This window comes from Strix aluco, chromosome 17 (assembly GCF_031877795.1).
Source record: "Strix aluco isolate bStrAlu1 chromosome 17, bStrAlu1.hap1, whole genome shotgun sequence".
Classification (NCBI taxonomy): Eukaryota; Metazoa; Chordata; class Aves; order Strigiformes; family Strigidae; genus Strix; species Strix aluco.
Window position 1 is genome coordinate 8842264 of NC_133947.1, and position 24233 is coordinate 8866496.

The window sequence follows — 24233 nt, forward strand, 5'->3', positions numbered from 1 at the left end:
GCTGGCCCCAGATTTCTCCAGTTTGCTTGCAGAGGGCTTGGAGTCTGACGCTCTGGAATTTCACCATGAAGTAAACCCAAGACACAAATAAAGGATAGGAATATGGATGTTTAGCTATGAGTCTATCCAGTGGGGAGGAAAACAGGCGCCACAAACAGATGCTATTTGTTTAGAGAAGATACCATCTTCTGTCCTGGCCATTCCTGTGCCCTCTTCGGACCCTACTCTCAGTCCAAAAATCTTCATGGGTGAGGGTGAGATGAAGGCAGGGAGCACGCATTGCTGTGCTCTTTGCTGCCTGTAGATTGCCCCACTTGTTACAAAGGTGGTACTAGTGTTTTTCCTGCTATCCCTTGCCCATAATGAGTGAACTGCAATCAGATAGGTGGGATGAAGATGGGTGGTGTGATGAAAGCTGTGGATGTGTGCTACTGTGGGAGCCCGAGGGAGCTGGATGCCGTGAGTCTTCTCCAGCGAAGGGGAACAAGAGAGCCCCTGCAGTGAGCTCTCTCCTCCCCAGACCAAGCAAAGTGTGGATATGGTCACTTGGGACCCAAACTTACCAACCTGGTGTTCACACCAGCAAGGTCTACAAAGCTCCAACGCTTACTGGGAATTGCCTAGTAGAATTCATATTTGCATCAGTTAGGTTCAAAACCATATTCCTAGACCCACATGTAAACTATATGAATACACCCACATTTTTTTCAGTGCCTGAACATATGAGAGGAACAATGACTTTCTTTGACTAATCTGAGGCAGATGCAGTAATGAAGTATTTAGGAGCATTATCCATTCTTACTCATAAAGCTGAACAATACTGATGCTTAAGCACATGCTTGGAAAGGCATTTCTCAGATCCTTGCAAGGCTCTTTCAGTTCAGCAATCTGAAAAAAAGTGATATGCTTTTGGAAGTCTGCCAGAGCCATGATAAATAATACACTGTCCCTGATAGTTTCAATACAGCAGTTCCCTGAAACTCATTTCAGCCAAAGAGCCTTCCTCTCTTGTAAACACTTTTGCTGGTCTTGTTGGTACATGATATAAATTAATTATTTAAACACAGTTGAAGTACTGCATTTTACCAAACTCTTTGGAATATAAATATTTCAAAACCTGGTTCTCCAATTATGTGCCACGCAGTTACAGTTGCATGCGTAGGCTGAAAAGGAATTCAAAGTGCCAAGAGTCACCTGCATGCAGAAATTCTCCTGTTTACCCTTTGCTAGTGTGTTAACCACACATTCAGATTAGGCAGGAGTTACGCAAAATATGCAAGATATATGCATGCAGAGGTTCCTCCCCTCACTCATGCAATTACAGGATTTTCCAAAGCTGGATGCAATCTGAATTGGAGTAGAGGGCTGCACAGCCAAGCACTTGAGACATATCATTAAGTTTGGGAACAAATGCTGCACAGGCCAAACTAGATCCCTGCAAGGCTGTTCAAGTACATCCATACCTCTCTACTTGTTTAAATTAAAATGAGTTTTCTGCACATATAGTCCTGACTTCTTTCTGTTTTCCAGTTTTAGATCCTGTTCATTTCCTAGTTTCTTTGTAGAGTAAGAGTTTATGCTGATTCTGGCGTTATGTCCACCAACGTATCCTACTCAGAAACTTTCCACTTTTCAGCGCAGTAGACCATAGGTATCAGTACACACTAGCCAGCCAAAGGAGGTTTCAGAACATTTATCAGCTTATCTGCAGTGGGGATATGGGGGAGGCTGGCAGCACGAGGTACTGGAGTAAAATTTCAAGTGTTTGTAAATTAATTTTAGTCACATCGGCCACCTTGCAAACATAAACATAACATCTACAGAGCTGCAGATGGAGGAGGTATGTGTTACTCTTCACTCCTTCAATGCCACGACTAACACGACACAGACGTGCAGAAGCTCGGGCAGGAGTTCTCCCGAATAATTTTCAGCAAGAAGAGAAGCAGAACAGTATCAAAGCCTAGTACTGCCCATGCACAAGCACAAGCACAAAACTCACAGAAAACTGTACAAGGAATAAAGCTAAAGGAAAGCTTTTCTCCAAACAAAAATGTCTGAGGATTTGTTTAATGATTAAAGATGAGAGTAAGATGTCTAAATTTAATCTTCTCTCTGCTGCAGACCCTCTGTGATCCAATGCAGGCGATTGCAGGTGGGACCTGGAATATCACATTGGGCATCAGTGCCAGAATTACCTCAGGTTCCTCTCACGGTGAATTGAGCCCCGAGTGACCCATTGAGACAGACACAGTTTATTCATGTGCCTTAAGGTGGGTAACCACATTTGCTCAAATGCATGTCAATTGGCAATAAAGGGAGCATAAGGTGATTAAATTGACACATTTACCAGAAGCAGGGCAGGTGAAGAAATCTTTAGCATTTCTTGGAAAAAGGCACCAAAACCAAAGACACTGCTAGAGTGGAGACCTGGGCTTACCTGCTACATGTACTCAAGGGGAGCTGCACCAAGGGCTTTGAAACACGCTTGGAACAGCGATTCTGAGGCTTTTAACTGATTTATTCTGGCTGGCAGAGCCCTTCACTTCACTGGGGAACTGCAGCAGAGATAAGCAATGCTGCAAAGCAAGTGTGCATCTGGCTGGCTGGGTAGGACACGTCCCAAACCAGGGCATGGAGAAAGGGTGTGGATCATGTTTTGTAGGCATGCTGAAGGCTTATTCCGGTGGAAGGAGGGAGTGCAAGATGTGAGGAGCATGGAAATACAGGAATGTGAATTGTTGAGTCTAGTGCCCTGCTATTGCAACGCTGTAATATAACACTTTTGGATCTAAGCACCTCTGTGAATTCCAGCAAAAGACAAATTGTTATTTTAACTAGGTTATTTGTAATAAAACTCAGGGACGTGTTTTGAAGCTTTATCCATGGGAAGGTGCGCTACAGAAGCACTGCATTAAGAGTAATGGAGCTATTCACGAGAAAAGACACGAGAAGAGCAAGCAACAAAAATGCTTTCATAGGCTATAAATCAGCAGAGAAATGTATCATCGTACAGTGACAAGAGAACTGGGTCCACCTGCAGCCAGCACGCAATCTGCTTACCTTGAGGGGACAGATCTCCCTTCAGAGCGGTCACCTTGAACTCCTCAGGGGAAGCTGACAATGGCAGTACAATTTCAAACAGCAAATTACTATCGAAACACAGAATTGTTTAGGCTGGAAGAGACTTCAGGAGGTCTCTAGTCCAGCCTCCTGTGCAAGGCAGGGTTAGCTATGAGAGCAGACTTGGTTGCTCAGGGCAAACCCCCACGGATGGAGACAGCACAAGTGCTCTGGGCTGCTCCACTGCTTGACTGTCCTCATGGAAAGAAGTTTTTCCTTAATTTTTTGTTTCAATTTATGTCTGTTATCTCCTGTCCTCCTGCCATAAACCACTATGAAGAGCCTGGTTCTATCTTTCTGATAACCTTCTTGTTGATACTGGAAGCTCTTAGGTCTCCCCAAAGCCTGCTCTTTTTCAGGCTGGAGAAGCCCAATTCCCTCAGTTTCTCAGCAGAGCTTGTACTCCATCCACTGACCATCTTGGTGGCCTTCTGTTGAACACACTCCAGTTTATGGATGTTTTTCCTGTCCTGAGTGCCCAGAACTGGATGCAGTATTCTAGAAGTCATGTAACGAGTGCCAAGGGAAGGCAAGTAATCACATCTCTTGATCTTTTGGCTAAGCTCCTGTTGCTACAGCCCAGGGTGCTGTTGGCCTTCTTTGCCACCAAGGCACATTGCTGGCTTGTGTTCAGCTTCTGGTCTACCAAGACCCCCAAGTCCTTTTCAAGAGAGCTGCTGAATATGACCATGCCCAGCATCCCATCAAACAATAGCGACTGTCTGAAACCAGATGAACTGTTGCATAGAGTGAATCAAGGGGTCCCACTAGTGCCCACAACTTGAGAATTTCAGAGCAAGCCATGATCATTACCTTAATCTTTAGCTAGTTAAAGCCCTTCTTTCCCAGTAGGACTGTCACATTGAAAGGGCTGATAGAGCTGAACACTGACAAATGCTTGCTGCTTCCTTTCCTGTGGACGGTGCTAATGACTGAGTGGTTGCATCCTCTCTCACTCCCCTTAACAGTCTGTACCCAACACCAAAATCATAAGTATAGGTACCATTTTCTTCCTATAATAGCAGAAATCAAGGTACGAATGGATCTGGGTATAAACAGAAATAAAGGGACAGATTTCCTTCTTCTTAAAGGAATTCCCTTGTTCAGTGTGAGAAAACCACTGACACATGGCAGACAGTATCACAGGTTTTGACATGTTCTTTTTTTGAAACCTTTTTGAACTTCTATGCAACAGTAGTCTGCGCTATGCACTTCCAGCCTAACATTTTGCATATACATTATATAGCAACCTTAAAAGACAAAAGCATTAAGTTTTCTAAGACCAGGTGAATAATTTGCCATCCATAATTTATTCAAAGAGATTTTCTTCTAGCTCTGTTTGAAGAGATTTTCTCAAACAGATGGCATTTTTGTAATGTATTCATTAGTTGAAATTTTCTGATGAGTAAGTTTTGTGAATAATCCTTGGTCTGTAGCTTGGTTTTGAAAATTCTCACCTTCAGCCATGTAGATATTTAAGTTCTGATATATAAGAAATTAATTTAGCCTCTTGTTTTGTTTGCAAAGTGAGAGGTGAAAGGTGCTGTGAAGTTGAAATACCTTGTTTTGCTGGCAGCACTGCTCCTGACTGCAGAATGATGCTGGAATTATCTGCAAAAGCCAGGGAAACGATAGAACAGGATTTCAATGTCAACAATCAAAGGAACAGAAGGAAAAGCAGCCACAGGCTGCAAAAGTAATGAAAGTAGGATTAAAATTTTTCTCTGCGGCAACGCTAATTCCTCAAGGAGCACAAAGTAGTAGATTTACTCTGGGAATCCTCAGCCAGTTCGCCACACAGTCAGCTTACCGCTACAGAAAAACTGCTGGTGCACCACTTGTTATCTTCAAGGGCATGTACCACTTTTGTTTTTCACATGAATTCTGTGCTCATGAAGGATGCAGGCAAGACATGTCTGAAGAGTAAAGAACTCCATTTGCCAGAACAGATTTAATCTGGCCACAGCCAATGATCTTACACATGACTTTTATTTCTCATATCAATGTCAATAAGCCCTTGACCTCACTTGATTCTGCCAACCAAGTGTCCAAATGAGGTGGTGATTTCTACAGTGGGTACCAAGAGAGTTTCAGAACATTTATATTTACACTGGCCAGTCAGTAGTAATAATTTGCAGTCGTTATTGCTCAAAACTTGATTTGAAAACTACTTACTTGCAATGGATAGTTCCGCTCACTGTCTGTCTCCATGAGCTGCTCTTTGTCTCCAGATGTTAATGATCCAAATAGCATAGTCCAGTGTGATTTATTAAAATAGTACAAATACTGGATTAATCATATGGGGTGGTAACGAGTTGTCCTTTTGTGCCGTGCTGCCGTGCCTCGTCCTTAAAGGATTGGACAATCAGAAATCACAGAAATATGAGCTGGTAAATGTCTCAGAAGATCACTGAAACTCTCCCCTACCCTAAGGCATGGTCATGCATGCTACAGCCAGTCCTGATAGCTGTTTATCTAATCTTTTCTTTAAATCTTCACTGAACAGCTTTACAACCTTCTTAGATTCCAGTTACTCACACAGTAATAGTTTTGTCTGATTTGTCTGTTTTTTCCTGATATCTCAAGTAATCTCCCTAATTGCACTTCAGTAAATTACTTTTTATCCTACTACTGGCAGTCACACAACAAGTGTTTACTGACAACTTTATAAATGTATTCATACATTTGAAGACAGTTGCCATGTCCTTACATTGTGTTTTCTTCTCCAGATCAAATAATCAAATTCCATCTTTCCGCGTAGCTTACATTTCCTAAGCCTCTTGCAGTTTTGGTTCCTATTCTCCTATCTTGTTTGCCTACATCTTTCTTTAAGAGTAAGTGTAATGCTTGAAACTGGATAGAGTGCTTCAGCCAAGTCTGACTAGTGCTAAATGGAACAGAAATAACGCCCTCCGATGTCTTACATATGATCCTCCTGTTACTAGAGCTCAGAGCAACATGACTGTTTTGCAGCACTGCACAGTCTACAATCCACTCTAGTCCCAAGATTCTCTTCTGCAGTATTTTTACCTAACTAATAGTCCTCATTTGACATGTGATGTTCCTTCCTATGTGGCATACTACATAATTTTTCTTCTAGAATTTTTTTGAGTTCAGACCGGGTCTGCAGTATATCAGGGTCATTTTAAATCTCAGCCTTGCACTCTGCGGTTGGAATCACTGCAAATGTTATAAAAGTGCCCTCCATTCCATCACTCAAGTTACTACAGAAAACACTGACCAAAACTGTTCCCAGATAATTCCCTGGGAGACCCTACTTAATGTCTCCTTCCTCTTTGACAGCCATTATCAACAAAGGCTCTTAAAATACAGGCTTTCATTAACAAGATTATTACAGACTATTATATAAAAGCCAAAACTCTTTATACATGGCACTGTGGTCAGTAAAACCAGTTAGCTCCCTTCTGCAGATAAAGGCTGAGAACCATGCTAAGAAACCTTTACAAAGTCAAATAAAAATCGTATGCAATATCAGGGAAAAAGAAACCCAAGTTGCCCACGGCCACAGTCGCTGACAGCCCTCTACACAACTGCTGTTTAACAACTACGGTTGAAGAATACCAGCATGACTATTTCTGTATGCCCACACAATTCTGAACCACAGTCCAATTTAGTTTAGAAAAAAAAGAGGTATTTTGCTAAAATTACCATAGTATAGGTTTTTCATTTGTATTACCATAGCAACAAAGGGCCTTACTTGAAATAAGACCCTGTGCTTCTCCGGGTGAAGTGCACGATGCTCATAATGAGAGACAGCCCCTCCCTGTCCCACCGAGCGTAGAGGTGACTGTCCCCATCCTGCATCGAGGAGTTCATCTGCAGGAAATTCCCTCCAAGACCAGTGCCTAAGCAGGTAAGAAAAAACAGAGGCCAAAAGTATCATAATCTTTGTACCCGCTGGGGGACAACAGCACACGGGACGGGAGTGGTTTGCACTTAAGTCTGTGACGGAGCTTAAACTGCTGGTGTCTCCTAATCTTGGCACCCAGATTTAATTCACTGCTTTAAAAGGGAGATTAAATCCACACAGAGTAACTTCCACCCAGATGTCAAACGAATTTCATTAAAAAGTAGGGATAGGGAATGCTCTCCAGATCTCTGATGACCAGTAACGGGCGCTAATTGGCACTGTGCTTTGCAAGGGTGCCGCAGGAATAAAGCCCGGATTTAGCTCTCCTGGAGTCACTGCTATGAGGTGGGGGGGTGGGGGGGCATGTTATGATTTATGCTTAATGGACACTTTTAACGCCACTTCTCTAACCAAAAAATAAAGAAATAAAATTACCATGGAAGGCGAAGAGCACCAGAAGTTTCACTGCCGATGGCAGCAGCCCGGGATGCCACTTGCGGGCAGCCCGCCCCTTCCAGCCCCTCCGGCTGAGCTGCCTCCGGGGGCGGCGGCGGGCGGCCCCCCCCGGCCCGGCGGGCGCGGGCTGAGGCTCACCGGGGCGGGCACGGCACGGCCCGGCCCGCCGGCCCCCCGGCCCGCTCCTCCGCCTCGGGAGAAGCGGCTTCGCGGAGGGGAGCGCCGGGAGCTCCTCCCCCCGCCCCGGCCCCGCCGGCAGGTCAGCGCGGGGATTCCGCGGTCGAGCGCTCCGCGCAACGCGCTGCCGACCACCTCCGCCGCCGGGCGCGCACACGCACAGGCGCGGGGCGGGCCGCGGGGCTTCCCGCGGGGCGCGGAGCGTCCCCCCGCCGCACCATGCGGAGGGTCGGCTCCCTCCCCCGCGGCCCGCCCGCTCCGCACACGCGGCCGCCCCCGCCGCCGCACCGCGCAGCGGCGGCGCATCGCGGCGAGCACGGCCCGGCCCCGCCGCCCCCCCCCCCCCGCCCCCCGCCCCCCCACCCCCCCCCCCCCCGCCCCGACGCCGCGGGGCTCCCGGCGGCCGCGCTCGCTGCCACGGGCAACTCGCAGGCAAGTTCGCGGGGAACTTTTCCTCCCGGAGCGGCCGGGGGCCGCGGGCGCCCGGGGCAGCGGCGGGGCCGCGGGCATCGCCCCGGGGCGGGAGGCAGAGCCCGGCGGGGGCCGCCCGGGGAGGGGGGTTCCCCCGGGATCCCGCCGCACACCCCCGGAGGGGTGCGCATGCATGGCGGGGAGGGGGCGGGGGGTCGTGTGCGAGTCCGCCGCACGGGTTGTAGCAACAGGTTTTCTCCCGCAGCAGGGATGGAAGAGCGGGACTGTCCCCCCGTGCCGCCCGCCCTCCCCGGGGCCGGGCTGCCCGCGCCGCCGGCAGCGGCAGGCGCTCGGCTGGCGAAGGGGAGCGCTCGGCTGACCCCCGGCTTGCTCCTGTCCTGTCGCGGAGGTGGCTGACGGCTGTCGAGGCTGATCCATCGGGCTCGGTTTGTGATGCTCGGTTCTTCCCCTTCCCGGCTCTCCCTCTCCCCGAGTCCGGTGTCTGCACAGTGCAGTATGGAGGCTCGTGTTTCCAATTTCTTCTTCTTTGCCTAATCTGAAGGTGCTTTATTGCTTTAATTTTAAAATAATTATGAGATGTCTTTTATAGTGATCTATTTACTGACTTCTGTTCGTTGGCAACTAACACATCAAGTTTAACTGTTCTTGATGGGCAATGTATTTCTGGCAGATTTTTTTTCATTGGAAAAGACTTGGGGGGGGACAGACACACGCGTAAAATAACTCTTCCATGACTACGTATCTTCATTTCGGTGGCGAAATATGTGTCTATATATATTAAATGACAAATCTGTTACTTTCTAAAAAGATGTTTAAGAGATTGTTTTGAATGTGACTTACTAAAATTTGTTGACATAAATATATTTCACAGCAGGATAATAACTATGGTTATTAGTTCCAGTGTATTTTAGAGCATTCTCGTGGGGATATAAATTATCTGCAAAGTTAATTCACTTCTGATTATAATTGGCAGAATACAGCTCAGCTTTATAAAACCAAACAGCGAGTAACATATTTGTCATAATTCAGTTTGTAGGTTGTCATAAGATGCCAAAAAGCATAACACTGTCCAGATGACAGAGAGCAATATTTTTTCAGATTATATGTTTTTCAGGATGGTTTTGTATCGCATTATATATTGACCTTTATAAGTTTTACTTTGATTTGGCTGGAAGTTCACTTTGCAAGCAGAGTTGAAGTTTGAGATCAGTTCTTACTACGTGAAGAGCTGCATGAGTATAGCTTAAAGCATTTCGGGAGGGTACCCTGACAGTGTTGATACAGTACGGAAATCATGTGTCAGAAGATAGCTGAATTTAACACTGCTTGAAAATACTGCTTTTTTTAACTAAGGAAAGAATAAAGGAGGAAGGATCACTAAACTGTAAAGCAGTTTCTTATGGAATTCTTTCCAAAAAATTACTCTGTTCATATTCAACCTGCACTGAAATCTGAAACTTTTTTTTTTAAGCTTAATTTAGAAATGGTAAAAAGCAACAGAGACAAGTTCCAGGCACTGGAATTGATAGAAGAGTCTCGGGGGGAGTTATGCATCTTCCTTGTGTGCTTGTTATCATCCAGGCGCAACTTTGAATTGTCTGCATCACAGAGCAGTATCAGGACTCCTTGCAGGAGCTCTGATTACATCAGAGATGCACTGCAGAATTCAAAATACTGCAGAGGACACTGGCGGGGGAAACGACACTTGCAGTGGAATTTTAGCATGTTACTCATGATTTCTATTTCTTTCCCTCAGAAGGGCATCTTTAATAATTCTTTCCCCATTGCCTAGGAGTCTGGCACCCTTCCTGAATTTCGGCTGAAAGTAAGGGCAGTACAGATTTCTAATTCGATTTCTTCACCAGACATAATGGATAAGAATATCATCTTGTGCAAGACAGATTTCTGAAAAGATGTTATATCTTGCATCACATGCACACCACACCATTTAGAGTCACCAAGAGCCCTTGCTATCGGCCAGTTGTTCTGTATTACCGTAGTTTCTAGAAGTCAGAACAACGATCAGGATTGTATAATGTAGTAAGAGACAGTTCTTGCCCCAGTAAGCTTACAAACAAAATGGGAAACAATGCTCAGAGAGAAGTGATTTGCCCAGGATGAGATCACATTATCAACAGGGGAGCTGGAAAGATGAACTGGGCTTCACTAACTCCCAGGTATTCAAAGGGCAGAATATGATCTCAGACAAAGAGGGATTTTACCATTGGCCCTCACTTAACCAGAGCAGTTTTATTTGAGGATTTCACTGTTACAGCATGTTCTTAAAGTTCATCTTGTTTAATTGTTGGGAAAATTGTTGATATAGGCTAATGTGTTTGTCCAACCTTACATTCCAGTGTGTTGTCTTTAATCCTTAACACATTTCTTATAGCCATTCCCGATGTCACCAGTCTGCAATGTATGAGTAAAACAGTTTGCTTGGTTTTTAAGCTCAATAGAAACAAGGCCCTTCCATTAATTAGATCTCTCCCATCTTAAAGTAGTACTGACCATCATTCTGTAGAAGCACCTCCCAAAGGAAAACATACAGAGCAATGTATGGGCTTATTCTTCTCCTTCATTCCTTCAAGCCAGGCCATCTTTTCTATTGTCCTTTATTTCCTCCTATTCTTCCCCCTTAGGTAGGATGCTATGGGTATCCGAGGCAGAGAACATGTAAATAACACATGTACTATAGCTACCTGCATGGGATCTGTGGGCTTGCTAGTTCTGGTTATGGAAAAAGAAGGAGCCACCTTTTATAACTGCAATCATTCCGTGGGATTAATTTGTCCAATTTATTGTCTTGCACAGGTTGAGAAGCTGGAAGCGAAGAAAGAAATTCTTTTTTCTTTGCTCTGTTGTTTCACAGTTGATGCCTCAGGGTTACAGCGTGTGTCTGACACACGCAGAACATTTACATTTCCCTCCCCATTTCTTCCCATTGTATCAACAATGGATGCGGTGGGAGATCAAACCAGTGACAGAGATGAGCTGCCTCCTCATTTTTCCTGGCTGAAATTCAGAGGCTAAGTTGTTGCTAACCAACATCATCTGGTATTACAGAAGGGAAAACGGTTAACAGCTCCCATTTATCCATAGTCTTATACCAGTCATAATTTTTATTCTCTTTGGGCCAGCCCTGCCTTAGACATAGTTGAGGCAGAGGAGAAAACACAATAAAAATAACAATTTCTCTAAGAAAAGGAGCCCTACATAAACATACATCAGGTAGCCCTGTTTTCCCACAAAAAACCAATAGCTTGAACGCCCAGAGGCTTTACTTCTACCGATGGTATCTTGGGAATGCTTTAACAGAAGACCAGCTCTGAGGTCATTAGGAACACTTCATGTGATGGGACTGTATGTCAGGCTAATTCAAGTTCAACTGTTCTGTACTTCCTCTGTTCCACATCTGTGTCAGCTATCACTCTCCTCAGATCCCTTCATTTATCTGAGTCCTGCAGCTTTTCCAGTGGGCAATGGCAGAGTGCCATCATCTGTCACAAAGCTCCACTGATAATCCCAGTATTGGCTAGAATTTCCTAGAATGTAACTTTTTAATACAATTACATTTTGTGTCAATGTTCTTTCTGAAAAAAACCCCAACTTTCAGGTCAGCAGGCCTTCGCTCAGTCTTTCTTGAAGCAAGAGACAAACCAATTTCGATTGGAAGTATATTTGAGTGCAGGCCTGGGGGATTTTGTCATTGTTTGCACCCAGTTACTTCCAGAGGAGTTTCAGAATTGCCCATCCCCTGCTGTGGGGATTTCCAGACTTGTAACTCTGGAGCAAAGACAGAGCAACTCAGCAATACAAGCAAGTATGTAGTGAGAAGGCACTGAAAGCTAAACACAGTTAAGATTTTGGCATGGAGAACAGGTTACTTGCCAAATAGCTGTTCTCAAGTCACTAGCAATAGTAATAGAGATCCCACTCTGTGATAGAAGCAAGATGACAAAGCTTACCTCTTCGCTTACCTCAGGCCAGAAAATAGTACCGCAGCTCTTGGAAGAACTGAATCACCCCTTGTCCATTCTTGTATATACCTGTATGCTTTCTTTATCCACATGCCTTAAAGGTAAGTAAATTAATGATTTCCTTTTGTACTAAAGAGGATTACAGGTGAGGAATCAGGAAGTATGCCTCCATCCAAAGCTCACCTGGGGCCACCTCCTTCTAAGAGTGTGCAAGGAACTGCTCTGTTCCGAGTAATCCCTCTGGGAAGTTTAGGAGCAGGACTGAGATAGTATTTTATTGAAAGCAGCATTGTAAGTCTCCTTGCAGCAGGGAAAGCCTGTTGCTCTTAAACTGAAGTGCAGCTGTGTTTTGAGTACTTTGCTGTTGTGTATTTATGGGTTTTTATCCTATAATAGGTATGTAACACTATTGATGTGGTTTATAAACCCCAGCATCTGAAAATGGCTGTTCTGTGTTTAAGGAAGTCACCCTAGCAGGGTATATATCCCCAGGGTGCCTATCAAAGGGGAGGTAAGTACAGCCAGGAAAAGAGAAAAACCGTGTACTGCTACTGAAGCCAATCAAGTGTAATATTTATTACTTTCCTGTAGGGTAGAAAGTCAGAATACTTGTGCATAATTAATATCTAGTTATTGTACAATCTACTTAATAAATAAATACTCTTATCAAATGAAACTCAGCAACTCCACGCGTTAAGCTGTAGCTGACTGTACAGATGGAAGATCTAGAAGCAGTACTGTACAACTCTCCTGTGTATGAGCAGACTTTCAGTCTGACTTTTCAAATGCAGTGAGTTAGGGAGGCAAAAAGTTCAACATTTCCAGTTTCTGCTTTTTATACCCATTTGAACTCTGTTGTCACTTCATTCCATGGACTTTACACTAGTGTTGTGTGAGCAGAATTTGAACGTGATTTTCAAGGTCATCATAAGAATTTTTTGGTTTCCTGTAATCAGAGGTGAAGGCAGTCACCTTGGCTCTCAGCTGCTGTTCAACCCATTGTAGGGACAAAGACCTATTACTGCATATAGGGTGTCAGTTATAACTGAAATAATATTCCAACGTTTGTGTAGAAATCTTGTATTTCTTTGCAATCTTTTGTAAACAAGGCCTTAAAAGGGGAGTTGCCATGTCATTAAACATATATAAACTCTATGCAAACATTTTATGTGATCAGTATAAGTGGGGTTTTTTTCCCCAAATTGTTTCCGTATGGCCTTTTAGAAATTAGTCTTGTACTAAGTGTTTTTTAGAAGTGCATATTTACTGATTTTTTACTGAATTACAACATAATTGACTTCTGTTTCTTTCTATATATATTTAAGATTTTTATGTGTAATAGTTAAATAAAAATATACAATTTCCTTTTCTACAAAACACACTTGAATTCTGTGTTCTTATGTGATACTGTCATAAATTTTATACTTCCATTCTGAAACAGGAATATCCTGCCACATGCAGGAATTATTCCTGGTTTCCCTCTATACCCACTGGGCACTGAGACCTCTGTATCTGAGACAGGAGAAGCCCCCAGTGTGACAAATATGCCAAGCAGAGCAGCCCTTGACTGAGTCAGTTCTACCCAGCTGGACAAACCCAGCCTCACCAGGAAAGTCTTCTGATCATACTCAGCCACTGCTGTTTTCTTTCCAATTGTTTTTATCAGCCATAAATAATTCTGAGCTCCAATCACTACATTTGTTCCAAACTAGAAAACAACCTCTCATTCACTCACCCCATATATCTGTTTTTTGTTCCAGAAGACACTTGCAGAAGTAGTGAAGTGATGTGAAGTTATCTTCCAAGATGACTCTTCTACCTGGAGAAAATTCCGACTATGACTATAGTGCCCTGAGCTGTGCTTCAGATACTTCCTTCAACCACACATTCTTTCCAGAAACAGAAACCCTTAAGGGTGTCTTTTACCAAAGAGCCAAGCTAATTCACCCTCAAGAGGATCTCCTGAAAGGCTTTCACCCTGATGATCGGAAGCATCATATTATTATAAACGTAGGGGGCATTAAGTATTTGCTCCCATGGACCACGCTTGATGAATTCCCATTGACACGTTTGGGACAACTAAAATTCTGTAATAATTTTGACGACATTCTAAACATCTGTGATGATTACGATGTGACATGTAATGAATTCTTTTTTGACCGCAACCCAGGGGCGTTCAGGACAATCCTGACCTTTTTGCGGGTTGGAAAACTTCGGCTCTTGCGTGAGATGTGTGCACTGTCTTTCCAAGAGGAGCTGCTTTACTGGGGAATTGAGGAAGACAACTTGGACTGGTGTTGTAAAAGGAGATATCTGCAAAAAATGGAGGAGTTTACGGAAATAAATGAACGGGAGGATGACCTCATAGAAAATGAAACAACAGGTGAAACAGTAGAGGAGACAAAAATTGGCTTGTGCATGAAAAAGTTGCAAGACATGGTGGAAAGGCCCCAGTCTGGCCTTCCTGGAAAGGTGTTTGCTTGTTTGTCTGTTTTATTTGTAACTATTACAGCAGTGAACTTATCCATCAGCACCATGCCTGACCTGAGGGAGGAGGAGGAAAAGGTAAGTTGGCTGTTCAGGATGGAAAGTGGTATGTGCTGGGAAGAGCAGAACAAGTACAAGGTCTGATGGTATTGATTTCGTTGGGGATTTTGCAGCTGTCTTTAGGGGGGGGGGGCAATAACACAAATAATATTTGAAATCTTACATGACTGTGTTCAATTACTTGTAAGAGAGTTAATCATATCAAGTTTTATGTCCAAAGAAAATTTTGTTAGCGTGCACTCTTCTGTACAACTGTGTATTACCTTGTTAAACTTTGTATTTACTGTTTAGAAAGCCTGAAATTACTGAGCAATATCTTCTGTGGAATAAGTAGCTCCTTTCTAAGTTTTGCATTTAACTTGTTCCAATTTGTCAATGTGTTTCCCCATAGCAACAGCTTCAATTCCTTTAATATTTTGGGTTTAAAAAAAACCAACACAGAAACCTCTCTTCCTGTCACCGTACCAACTAAAATAGTTATTATCCAGTGTCGATTACAAACTCCTCCTCTTTCCTGCAGGGTGAGTGTTCCCAGATGTGCTACAATATTTTCATTGTGGAGTCTGTCTGTGTGGCATGGTTTTCCCTGGAGTTCCTGCTAAGATTCATCCAGGCAAAGAGCAAGTTTGCATTTTTGCGGAGACCATTAACCCTGATAGACATAATAGCCATTCTGCCATACTACATCACTTTGCTAGTAGACACCACTTCCGTGGGCTATAAAAAGCCCAGCTCTGGGAGCATCTACCTGGACAAAGTAGGTCTGGTCCTCCGTATTCTCCGTGCCTTGAGGATTCTCTACGTCATGCGGCTGGCCAGGCACTCCCTGGGGCTGCAGACGCTGGGGCTCACCGCTCGCAGGTGCACCCGGGAGTTTGGTCTCTTGCTGCTCTTCCTCTGCGTGGCCATCGCACTGTTTGCACCACTCCTTTATGTCATTGAGAACGAGATGGCGGACTCGCAGGAGTTTACCAGCATCCCTGCGTGCTACTGGTGGGCTGTCATCACCATGACCACGGTAGGCTACGGAGATATGGTTCCCAGGAGCATTCCCGGCCAAGTGGTGGCACTGAGCAGCATACTGAGTGGCATCCTCCTCATGGCATTTCCAGTCACCTCCATCTTCCACACGTTTTCACGCTCCTACATTGAGCTAAAGCAAGAACAGGAAAGAATAATGTACAGGAGAGCACAGTTCTTATTAAAAACAAAGTCTCAGATAAGCAATGCATCACAAGGGAGTGATATTTTATTCCCCAGTATCTCTTCTGAGACTAGGGACAATGAATGAAATTTAAGTTACTATTTCTCCTGATGTCAAGTAATGTTTTGTTGTATCAGATTCCATCTTCTAATTTGCTTTGGAAGCATTTTACAAAGGTAACCCTCATATTAAAATCAAGAAAAGGAGCTATTAACCAGGAATTGATGTGGTTTAAGAAGTCTATTATTATGCTGTTTCTTCCCGCCCCTCCAGTGTAATGTATAGGACAGATCTTTCACTGAGATCATACAGTGGGATTTTAGGAATTAAAAGTTCTCTGACAAAAAAAAAGAACAACATATAATTATGTACTTGACAGGCTGTTTGCCATTTGTAATACACATTTTTCCAACCGAATCACAATGTATATAATCATTAAACAGGCTGGCATTTTTCTTGTTCTTCTTGTATATAAATAATGTAAATACAACAAAATTAATGGCTAAATTCTCTCCCAGTAAAACGCCTTAGAGCGTAATGGAAATAACCACAGATGTTAGTCCCGTTGTGCTCTTAAAAAAACATTAAGTAAGATTTGTCATTCACAACAGCAACTGTATATGTCTTTGTAAGTCAGCCCTAAATGTACCAGAAAAGAAGAATCGAGCCATTTGTATCATAACCTTGCTAAAGATGTAAATACTTATAGCTCACCAGCTTCAAAATTTAATTGAAGTTACAGTGTTGATCCTATGTCACTGAATGCAGTATTCCCAGGAACAAAGCCTTTGAGTTTTGTAGCATTTAATATTATTATCAAGAGGTTACTAGCTGCAAATCAAATGAAATATGCATGATGAGATGCCAGTCGTTCCCTACCATCTGTTTCCATGTTTTTACTTTACCTCAGATATGAAACAGAATTCAAAGAGGCCTGTTTCCAGGGGACACCCTACCATTACTTGGCAAATTGATGCTGCAGCTACCCATTCACATTCAGTACTTGGTTCTTTAAAAGGAGCAGAAAATATATGGTCGTGGGAAGTTGCCAATGATGAAAAAAAGAAAATATCATTTGAGTCATGGAGTGGGGGGGTACTGACAGCTTTATACTTTACTGTCCTCAATCATGAGGGACTTAAGACTTAAATAACTATACCTTTGCCATCATTACAGACATCATAGTAATGGAGAAAATTTTAAAGAGGATATGAAAAAGCCATTAAGGTTCCAAAACACAACCATGTATTCTTCATCCACACAAGTGTCTCGCTCTAGGTTCCCCTGCTGAAGTCAGTGGGAGCACATGGGTCAATGAGACACTCAGGTTTGGCACGGGTTTCTATGGAGATTAATGACAGACCTCCCATTCATTTTAGAGTAAATGAGATTGGCTGGCGTAACAGCTGAGGAGACAAACTCCAGAACTTCAAAAAAATTAATTAAATCCATTTGTTTGATTTCATGTGTGGTCAGAGGTAAAGAAAAGCTAATCTGAAGAGTTTCACCTTTTTTTCTTCTCTTTTTAAGTAAATTTACTTATTAACAGTTAAGAGCTAGGGAATTTTAGAAGCATTCACCAATGCTTCTCTATCCTAATTTTCAAAATTACTATCGCTTATTGGCATTTTTTGGAGCAGCTTGCCAGAAATGCCAGAATGCCTGATGGTTTTGTAATTTAGATTACATTTTAAATGTCTTTAAAATACAATTTGAAGGTCTTCTGATACACTTATTATTAAAGAATAATTCCCAAACTTTTAAAAATTCACTTTACAAATAATTAGGGCTCTATCATTCTTTAGCCTGTCGTAAGTAAATACACCTATAGAGCATTACTGCAGGGTGCTAAAATGTCCAGTCTTAACTCTTGGCAATTAATTATGTGCCAGAGCTACAAATGTAACCAGCTTTTCACTCTTGTTCTTCAGCTTTAATTAGAGTTGGACAAAAAACAGGAACATCGTGACAAAAAAGGGACACATTTTCCATCCAAAATACTCTTAATTTCAAAACTGTTTGATCATCTGTAGCATTGGCTTCAACACAAGTGCTATACATCCCTCTACCTTTGTGTCAGCATTCGTTATAAAAAGAACTGGTAATTAGATTAGTCCTGTGAGCAACAGTTGCTTATCTAAGAATGTGTTTGACAGGCTGAGCCATAAATAAGAAGCTGTAAGTGAATATAAGGAGAAATGAAGACTTACCAAATAAAACCTAAGCTTATTTCCATGTTATGCTAGCTAATAAATGCTGAATGTCCACCCATTTTCCCAATGTCTTTACAGTAAGTTAATGCTCATTTATTTCATGTATCACTTTATCTTTTATCCCAAAATTATAACTTGATTCTAAATTTCTTGTCCAGAAAAAAAAAAAAAAAAAAAAAGAAGTATCACCCTGAAGTTGGGTGTTGCTTGAGCAAACCTGTGAAAGCATCTTGCCTGTTGCAAGTTCTGCCTAAGCCAGGAACAAATAAGCTGTCCAGGATGTACCCCTGTGTAATTTTGTACTTGGCAACACATTACTTGTAAGCATATCAACATGTTTTACTATGAATCACTGTAACAAACTTGCTTATGTTTCACAGGAGGTAATACATACTGTAGTCCTTATGCTAAATAAATCCAGCTATAAGTCTTAAGAGCACAACGTTAGTATGAAACCCACATGCTGTGTTCCAGCTTTTACTGTGAGGGCTGAGGGTCTAAGATGATTATGCCTCTACAGTATATTTGAATTTTTACTTAAATTCATGAAAATTACGGATTGATTCAAAAGCTAACTGTTTCCTGTGACACAGCTGATGATAGCTACCAAGTCAGCTATCACTCCTTTTTTGCATTTTAACAGCATGTACAGTCAACAAGAAAGTTCCAGTAAAAACACTTTGTGCTTTTCTGAAGTCAAAAGAATTGTTTGAATTGCCACTGATAAAGTGGTGCATGTCTCCAGTAGAGATAGGCTTGCATTGCTATTTATATTATTCTCTGTATACTGCAGTAATATGTACAGGATGAATTCAAACAGCAGTAGCTGTATTAATTTTGATTAATAAAGTGTTAGGCTCTCCTTTCATTTTCATGTGCTTCTTATGGTATAGAAAGACTGTCACACATGCTATAGGCGTGCTTGACAACCTGGGGTCAATATGAGAAGCAAACGGCAGCTAAGGGAGAATTTGGGCTATGAGCATTTGCTAGCTGAAGCAGGCTGGCTGTGATAGAAAGCATTACTAGGAAAGAATGTCAGTATAGAAAAATCTAGGTACCAATTCAGCAGCTTGTATAGGAAAATGTCTTTCTTTCGTGTTGTCCATGTTAATTTGGACATAACTTTAAAATATTTCAACCATTTAACCAAAGAATCTAACAGATTCAGAAAAGAACAGGAAGGATCCATGGAGATTGGGAGAGAGAAAAATCCCTGATAAAACCAGAATTTCCAGGTAAGGTGGTATATTAAACTACTTTCTCCAAAATCTTTCCCTCCTCCATCCTCCTTCCTCAAAAACAATAACAAAAGCAACAAAAATCACTTGGTGAGTGCAACACTGATAAATGAAGACAGAGCCACAAGGCTTCTCTAACTGTACATCAAAGAACATAATCTGCAAGGTGAGTTGGAATAATTTGTATTACACTAACATTCATTACAGGTCAAGATCTTAGGGAAATTTCTCTTTAGGGAATATATAGGACTTGTCTCCATTTGTCCCTTTATATTTTTTCCACTGTAATTCACTACTCCAGATTTCCATAGTCAGAGGCTTTAGTAGTATCCTTGAGTAGTCAGATACTTTAGCGATGTCCAATTAAACAATTAGACAAATCATGCAGAACTGAATCACGGATTTACACTTCATCAGATGCATGTCTGGGAAGGAAAACTGGCATGCTCTATACATTCATGACTTGTGTGGGTAGAATTTAACTGGGTATTCAGGCTGATGCAAAAGCAAAAATTTTTGCTGTAGAAGGTTCTCATTCCTACTGCTATAGCTCTCCTCTGTAACCAAAACCAAAGTTTCACAGGAACCTCTGTGAACAAAAGCTTTCCACTCAAAGAGTCCTTTAGGCTACAGACTGAGACTTGGAGTAAAAATTCATTTTAGGCACTTACCAAAGTGCCTCTATTTTTTATTTTTTAATAGAGTCTAGAAAGAACTAGATCCCCAATTCAGGTGTCACATTAAAAGGCCAATGTTAGCATAAATGAATTGGACTCTTATTCTTCAATTGCACAGAACCACCAATATTTACCACTGCTAACTCCACATTATTTGTCCTTTCCACATCTCATTCACTATCTCTGGGAACCAAGAAATATGAAGCAGCATAAAGAATCTGGATCCAGAGAGGTCAGCTTGTTCTTGGTCAGGGTCAGTTTGAAACAGTAAGACAGCAGCAAATGTAACAGTTCTTGGCAGCTCATGCCTGACTGTAAAATAGTTCTGTTCCATACAATTATTGATCTTTCGTTTGTTTAGATAAGAAAAAAGACTAGTAAATCAAAAAAAGAGAAAAGGAACAGATACTTCTCATAACAAAGCTACAGAATTTCACATTCTTCTCTTGGGTTTGCAACAGACTGAAAATTAGACTGGATATCGTAAACCTACATAGATTTCATCGACAGCATTTAATCAGAAATTAAAAAAGAAAAGTGACAAATGTGACTTTGAAGACTGTGACATCAATCTCTGCTCACACGTCAGTCAGTGACATTAACCCCTAACCTGACCAGCTGACTCTGGCCTGGGTGTCACAGAGTTTCACCATTTTCACATTCATTACCATTTTCGTTTCTATCAGTAGTTGCTACAATAGTATATGGCCAAGTTTCTTCTGTGTTAATAGTTCTGTTGGCTCCCTTAGGCATGATTTGACAGTGAATTTAGTATCTGTTTATCCAAAAGATGATATGGTTACCAAAAATATGGGGGGGGGAGGGCAGGGAAGCCCAAGTGCATGCCTTCCGAGATGGTGGAACTGTGGTATCCCATAGGCACAGAGTGCAACCTACAGAAACCAGACAGAACTGAAGGCATGAAACTAGAGTTCATAACAGCAGATGAATGTCGCCCCTTTCGACAAAAATACACTTCAAAAGTTCTATTGGTAACACAGAAAATGCTTAACACTAGATTTACCCACTCACTCATTTACCACTTCCTCTTAGCATCTTAACAATCCCATTTCAGTATTACTAATGATCTCAGTGTTCTTAACATAGTAATGATTATATAAAAACCAGGAAAGTGAAGACCAGTTTAAATCCAAAACTTGTAATTCACTGAATCAGTTCAGCTCTCTGCATGTTCTGTCTTGTCTTGTAACATTAGAGTGTAAGTCCTTAGGACAGGATTCCTTGTTTGGTAGCTGTCGGTCACTATGTAAAATCATACACCACAAATAAAGATACATTTCTACACCACAAATAATGTCAAGGAGCTGTGCTGCCAAACTGAAAATGTTCAGAGTTTGGCCTCTTATTAACAATAAAAGTAGACCTTTTTCCCTTTTTGCTCATTGTTTTTCTTTGTCATTTTCCAACATCTCGTATCCTCTGAATACTCCCTAGAAATCACTAAAGATATTGAGAATGCTATTAGACCTGCCAAAAGCATGGTGAAGAAACTACAGGATCATAATATCAGGGGATGTTTCTGCCCTGTCCAACAGGGCTTTTACTTTCTTTTTGCCTGCAGGAACCAATCCAGAAGCAAATGCCTGTTGAACAGAAATAAAGTTCTGCCATAACTGGAAACACAGCAGGCCAATTAGGGTAATTAGAGCATATTTGCTACACTTTATAAATATTAATTTGTTATCCCTGTAGCCCTTGTGACATGAGTTGAACAGCTTTGTGCAACACTGAAGTCAGCTAGGGCACACAAACACATGTAATGCTGTCAAGCTAGGGTATCAGTTTCTCCTTTACCAGGTACCCATTTTAATGACTGCAGTTTTGTAGCCATTCTTAATTATGGTCATAATTCTATTCCTACATTCATTGTGGGTCCAGAAAAACAGGGCTGTAAACTACAATAATTAGGCTGCTCAAGTGACTAACCTGGAATGCAAGTACTTCCCAGCCATCACCTTGAGATTAGAATTTTTAAAAAAACAAGGCCGTTTGTTTCCAAAACTAGACAGCTAATTTTACAGCTCTCAGGCATGCAAGTAAAGTGGTCAGCAAGTATAATAAAGTTTATCTTTCTGTTAAAGATAACAATATAATTTAAATGGTGTCTACCACAGGAACAAAGCTGAGTGGACTAGCATCAGTTTCTATAGTTATTATATAGAGAAACAAAGTTTTGATACAGAATTGCTGAATGATAAATTGAAGTAATGCTCTCATTTTCATTAGTGATGCACCTCATGTCACAAAAAAGCCGAATGGCATCATCCATAACTTTTACAGTGGTAGTAGTTCCCAGGTCAACCAAGGAAAAGACGACTCAGCTTCACTCATAAATAAAAGCACTTTTTGGGAAATCGAGAAATACCATCCTCAGGCAGACCAGATCCAACACTGTGGAATTGCAGGTGTCTTTAATTTTGGAGAGGAATGTTTCTGGGGACAACCTGACTGGGAAAAGTTAAGACTGCAAAGCATCACATGGCACAGTAAGTGGGTGAAATTATCTTTTTAGTTAGGTGAGAGAGCACAAATTCAACATAGGCAGCATAGGATGAAAATAAACATAATTTGATGGGAACAGGAAAGAAGCATCAGCAACAATAGCATGAGGTAAGGCTGGCGTCCTCATCCCACCACAGAGGCTTCCATAAGCCTCGAAATTGCATTAATAAAACATTCCTCTTGGTGGGACTTGTGTTATCCTGCATGTGCATTTTTTCCTGACTCCTTGATCTTCCGCTGACAGCGGGAACTCTTCCTCACAGCTAAAGTACTTCAAGCACTTGCACAGGACCATGATGCATATTTAAGCTTTCCCATACTACTGATATGCAAAGCCAAAGGGAAAGTTTTCCCTGTAAATCAAAATCTGTCATTATTTGCTATATTTGAGTATGACTGTATTTCTAACTATGAAAGTTATAGTGCTCAAAATGCATGACTAGCCACAGAGGATGCGCTGGTCAGTGCTGTTGGAAGAGACAGGAGTTACTGAGAAACACTATAAATCCAAGCTGTGTGTCAGTGTCTGGGTACAATAAGGGGTTTTCGTCGATGCAGAGCGGAGAGTGTGCCCGATACAAGGATCCTACATTGCCATCTACGGGCCACTCCCTGCAGCTCCCGCCTGAGTCCCGGCCCCCGGTCCTAAAGCATCCATCTGCACCAGTCGTCTTTAAAAAGATGTATACAATATTTTGAGATATTCTTTTTAAAATATAAACGAAAAGATTAAATCCATTGCACTGCTTGGCTTCTGCATACGTGGCCTCTCATTTGCCAGAGCAGGCTATTAGAGCAGACTTAGATCTGCAAGGAAACTAGGATGAAGATATCACTGTGGTTTCTGGGAAGCATGAAGCACATATTGACACTACATAAATACCCATAAAAATATTTATGCAGCATTTATTTGGCTGGAATATCGGTAAGTGACATTTTTCAAAAGGCTATTGCAACTTTATCTCTCTAAAATTAACAAGCTTCAAGGTCACATGGGGAAACGTAAACACCTCCATCACTTGTACAAGAGCAGCCTGCTATGTAAGCAGCAGTTAATTTATTTATAAAAGAAAATACAAGATCTGCTTCAAAGGAAAAAAAAGAATCATTCAGCTAGTTGTACCTGTGCAATTGCTCCGTGTTCAGGGAGTTTAGATGTGCCTTACCCAAACCCCTCATTCCCACTCCACCAGCGCTGGCACTCCTGCTGCTGTGGGACCAGGAAAGTCATCTTGCCTACAAATAAGTAAGAATAGAAGATTCCCTGACCCAGTTCACCCTGCAGTCACACAAATACACGTACCAGTCTAAGGCAAAGGGCAGTGAGGTGCCAGCGGTGCCAGGGAAAGCCTGTGTCAGCACTGTTGAGACGTTACTTGTGAAACTTCACTCGGTGAGACATCTACCATCACCCAGCTGACTGGGCTCCAGCAGGGATCAGCAGTTTTCCCAGCCATCCCAGGCACCTATAGTAAACTGGGATCAATCACCCTGCAAAAGTGAGATCTATTTCTCTCCCTAACTACAGAGAGAACTTGAATCTAATCTTAACCCTTAGATGTTTAGTCAGAAGAAGGTAACCCCATACAGAGCATCTTTTCTAACAGAAACTGGGAAATTACTGCTTTTTCATTGTCAGAGGATCAATCTATATTTCTTAAACTTACAACATAGTTGTGAAAAAAGTGAAGGCATCACCATGTTATGCTCAAAAGAGAAAAGAACTGTCACTGATCTGCAGGCAGGCACAGAATTTAACACAATGGATAGGTCAATCTCAATAGAAAGAGTG

The 24233-nt window shown here is 42.1% G+C and overlaps 1 protein-coding gene across 3 annotated transcripts; it reads left to right on the top strand.

The window, feature by feature from the left end:
* The first annotated feature begins 8317 nt into the window (after nucleotides 1–8317).
* Nucleotides 8318–19443, top strand: KCNG1 (potassium voltage-gated channel modifier subfamily G member 1). 3 transcript variants are annotated; one of them, XM_074843329.1, is made up of 3 exons: nucleotides 8318–8597; nucleotides 13797–14601; nucleotides 15104–19443. In XM_074843329.1, exons 2-3 carry the CDS (start codon nucleotides 13843–13845, stop codon nucleotides 15872–15874), a joined length of 1530 nt encoding a protein of 509 aa, XP_074699430.1. In that variant the 5' UTR covers nucleotides 8318–8597; nucleotides 13797–13842; the 3' UTR covers nucleotides 15875–19443. The 3 variants fall into 3 exon arrangements, with proteins under 3 accessions (XP_074699430.1, XP_074699432.1, XP_074699431.1); XM_074843331.1 differs by having other exon boundaries at nucleotides 8318–8481; XM_074843330.1 differs by having other exon boundaries at nucleotides 8318–8481; nucleotides 13800–14601.
* Nucleotides 19444–24233: the final 4790 nt, after the last annotated feature.